The following is a 4,291-nucleotide window of genomic DNA, read 5'->3' on the forward strand; positions in this document are numbered from 1 at the left end:
GCTCCAAGGCATGGCTCACAACAAGATCCCGCCGCGGTGGCTCAACTGTCCCCGGCGCGGCCAGCCGGTGGCAGGTAACCCGCCGGGGTGTTCGAGTCCCCGCACCGGCGGCTGCTGGGGTGGGCCATCCGAGGGGCGCAGCTTTCGGAGCTGGCGCGCCTGTTGGTGGCATTTCGGGATCGGGATCGGGATCGGGGTGTGCTGGGTCGGATGAAGCTTCGGGGATGAGGAGGAGTGTTTGGGAACTTGTACCGGAGGGGGTGGGTCGGTGGCTAAGGATCGCGGACGGGAAGGTAGGCGGGAGGTTTGTGTGGCAGGTACCGAAGACCCAGGAGTACAGTGGGCAGTGTCTTGAAACTTAGTGAGAAGTTTGTGCACCTTTCAGAGTCCTTAGAAGGGGAAGGGACAGTGTCGGTCTTGAGATGGAGGAGGGTAGGCGAAAGAAGAGGGGCAGTTTTCTGCGGTGTAATGGATCAACCTGAGACTGGAGCTTAAAAATAATTCTAAATCACTTAATTGTGTCTTTTTTTCGTTTTTATTGAGTTGGACACACACCAAACAGCTTGATAAGTTTTTATTATACGCACACACACATCCTATGAAGCAACCCAAGAAACCATCACCACAATCAAGATAGGCAACTTTAGAGCGTAGGCTTGCGGACTGAAAGGGCACATGCCCGGGTTGTGGGCTGGATCCCCCAAAGGGGGTGTGCAGGAGGCAGCTGATGAATGATTCTCTCTCATCATTGATTTTTTTCCTCTCTCCCTTCCTCTCTGAAATCAATAAAAAATATATAAAAATAAAAGATAGTAAACATAACTCATCACCTTTCAAAGTCTTCTCCTGCCCTTTTTTGTTGTTGTTAATCCCGAGGATATTTTTCCATTGATTTTTAGAGAGAATGGAAGGGAGGGGGAGAGACAGAGAAACATTGATGACCATAATGGAACTGGGACCCTTCAGTCCAACGATGCTCTATCCACTGAGCCAAGCCGGCTAGGGCTCCTCCTGCCCTTTTTTAATGTCTCCCTCTTCAAGCAACCACTCATCTGCTTTCTGTTATAGAACAGTTCGCATTTTCTGTATATTTTTTAAATAAGTGGAATAGTTTGGTATGTACTTTTTATTGGGGAAGTATCTGGCTTCTTTCACTCAGGATTATTTTGATATTTTCCCATGTACCTGTATGTAGCTGTAGTTCATCCCCTTTTATTGCTGAGTAGTATTCTATTGTTATGAATACACCACAATTTGTTTATTTCATTCAGTTGTTTCTGGTCATTTGGGTTTCCAGTTTTTGGCTATTACAGATTCGCTTGCTAGGAACATTCATTTACAATTCTTTGTATGAACATATTTTTTCATTTTGTTTGTGTAAACCTCTAGAATGGAAATGGATCATATGGTGGGTGTATATTTAGCTTTTTAAAAAACTGCCAAACTCTTCCCCAAAATCTGAATATTTTACATTTCCACCATCAATATATGATTGTTCTATTTGCTCCACATCCTCTCCGACACCTGGTGTGATCAGGCTTTTAAATTTTACCCACTTTATTATCTTATTGTGGTTTGATTTTGAGCATCTTTTTATGTGATGTTTGGCAGTTCATGTATCTTCATTTGTGAAGTGTCCAAATCTTTTGCTGATTTTAAAATTGTGTTAAAATTGTTAGAGTTCTTTGTCTATTGTAAATACAAGTCTTAAATTGGATGTGTGTTTTTTCTAGAAGTGTGTTTTGAAACAAAATATAAAGGATTTTGTAGTGGCCTATGAGTACATATTTATACTATGTTTAGTTATATAAAATTATTGGAAGAAGAGATTCTATAAGTTATTTTTTATTTAGATTTTCTTTTTTAATATTTTTATTGAATTCATAGAAGAAGGGAGACAGGGAGAGAGAGATAGAAACATCAATGGTGAGAGAGAATCATTGATTGTCTGCCTCCTGCACTCCCCACACTGAGGTTTGAGCCCGAAACCTGGGTATGTGCCCTGCTGGGGAATCGAACTGTGACCTCCTGGTTCATAGATCGATGCTTAACCACTGAGCCATGCTGGCTGGGCTAACTTAATTTTCTGATTCTTCTAGTTTGTCAGCTTCTTTCACATTCCATATAAAATCTTTAGTCATTAAAGCCATATAAACTATGTATAAAAGTGTTACTGAAAGATACTTTAAGTCTTAGGGTAAGGAAATGTTTTTCTTCAACAAAAATGAAATAATTTTGTTTATGTTCTAATCACTTTTATATGCATTTTTGGTTGTAATGAAAACAATTGTACTTGATAATCACTATACTTTATTCGAATGAATTGATCAGAACTCTTTACATTTTCTTTATAGGTCTTGCTCTCTAGCCATTGTGACTTTTTCCTTTATCATTTCTAACTTAACATTGAATCCTTTTTTAGAAAGAGGAAGGGAGAGGGAGAGAGAAGTAGAAACATCGATGAGAAACATCAGTATTTATTGGGGTGTTTCTTACACGACCCCTACTGCAGGCATGTGCCCTGACCTGGAATCAAACAGGTGACCTCTTGATTCGTGGGTCGATGCTCAACCACTGAGCTACACTGGCCTGGTGAATCTTTTCTTTTTATATTGGTTTTCTCTATAAAGTTATGGAGAAACTTCTGAACTTGGATGTTTGGTGTCTTTTCTAGCCTGGAGATTATTTCCTGGATCCTTTCATTAGAGTTATCTGCTACACTTCGAGAAAAGCAAAATCATAAAGACGTTCTTGTCAAAGTGAATGTTTTGAATTAAAAAAATAGCTTAAAATCAGAATTTTAAATAGTCTGCAGGATGGCAGTGACAAATATCAGAACACTGACTTACTGTTAGATTAAAAATGGGACAAATGTAGCACTGACTGGGGGTTGATAGCAGCAGGTGAGGTGCTGAGCTCCAGGCAGCTTTATACCTCTCCGAGAAACAGAATTGTGTGCTTTTTAGAAAATACTTCTGTTGGAAATGAAGGGTCAAGAATAAAATGTTTTTCCTTTACAGCATTGGAATATTTTGGCTAGATTCTTAATTATTGTGGTTTAGCGAGTCTCTAAACTCACCTATCTGATTGATTGTACATAGTCCCTGGACGGAACCCCCAGGCCTCCTGAGAACCAAACTAAATCTTTACTTACTAATAAATAGTGCTTCAGCTTGTAATGCTTATTAGAAAGTAAAGTGAATGCAGCGTAGGATTCTTGATGTTTCTCTGAAGTTCTCTTAAAGTTTTGTCTGTGTTCTAGAAGTGTTCATGTTGCATAGTGTATTTTGGAAATGAAGGGTTAGCAGTGTTTTAAAGTAGCAGAGCAAAAGTACTAGCTATATTCTTGCAAGATTTAGTGAAAAAGAAGGAATCATTCCCATTTTTTACTTCCTTTTTTCTTAAGTTTTCTAACTATAAAAGTTCTATGCTTACTGTATAATTTCTTTGGTATTTTACATATGTAGGAAAATGTGTTGTGCCTGCTTAAATTTTCTCATTGTAGACATTAGGATGCATTTTATTAGTACCAGAAGTTCATAATTTTCCTGGATCAGAAAGAAGATGGTGCTAATTATATATAATCTGTTCCACTATGAAGTCTCCTTCTCTAATTAAACCAGACTCTAGTGAGAGAGCTCCTGTATATAGGGCCAAACTTTATGTCTGAAGAATTCTCTTTTTCCTTCTGAATGATAGATTTCATTTGAACAGTTTAAAGAAAACAAGCTTCTTATTTCTTAAAGGTCTTTGAACATAAAATTATTTTGTTAAGAACTTATTAGGCACTAACTGGGAATATAAATATGAGACAGTCTTGTGATAGTGATGGTAACTTTGAAGTTATTTTACATAGCAAATATTTGAGTGCCTACTTTGTGCTACTCCTTGGGGTTAGGGAGATGATTATGATATAGTTCTTCACCTTAAAGAGCTCATAGTCTCATGGGAGTGGCAAACCATTTTTTAAAAATATCTTTCTTTTGTAATAAATGCAGTAATGACTATTATAGAATATTATGGAATATCAGAGGTAATGAACCTGTTTCTTTGTTTGAGGTTGGGTAAGAGGAAATGGGGAGGAAAAAAGGGATCAGGGAAGGCTTCCCAGAGGAGCTGATACATGAATTATGTTGAAAAAATGGAAGTTTGCTAGATAGATAGTTGGAGGAGAGGAGAGGGTCTAATGGCATGAATCTTCTAACATACCATATTATTAACTTACTATGTTTATATTTCCCAGTAGAATGTAAGCTCTATCAGGGACTTTTGTCTGTCACCCCCCCCCCCC

The 4,291-nt window shown here is 38.4% G+C and overlaps 1 protein-coding gene across 2 annotated transcripts in view; it reads left to right on the forward strand.

Annotated features, from left to right (window-relative positions):
- Positions 1-6: 6 nt before the first annotated feature.
- The window catches only part of RNGTT (RNA guanylyltransferase and 5'-phosphatase), a 200,339-nt gene continuing 196,054 nt past the window's right edge, over positions 7-4,291 (forward strand). For both annotated transcript variants that reach the window (XM_006778272.2, XM_006778271.2), the window contains exon 1: positions 7-74. In XM_006778272.2, coding sequence (XP_006778335.1) covers positions 11-74 — 64 coding nt within the window. In that variant the 5' untranslated portion in view covers positions 7-10. The remainder of the gene's footprint in view (positions 75-4,291) is intronic.

The sequence above is a fragment of the Myotis davidii genome, unplaced genomic scaffold, assembly GCF_000327345.1.
Source record: "Myotis davidii unplaced genomic scaffold, ASM32734v1 scaffold269, whole genome shotgun sequence".
Lineage (NCBI taxonomy): Eukaryota > Metazoa > Chordata > Mammalia > Chiroptera > Vespertilionidae > Myotis > Myotis davidii.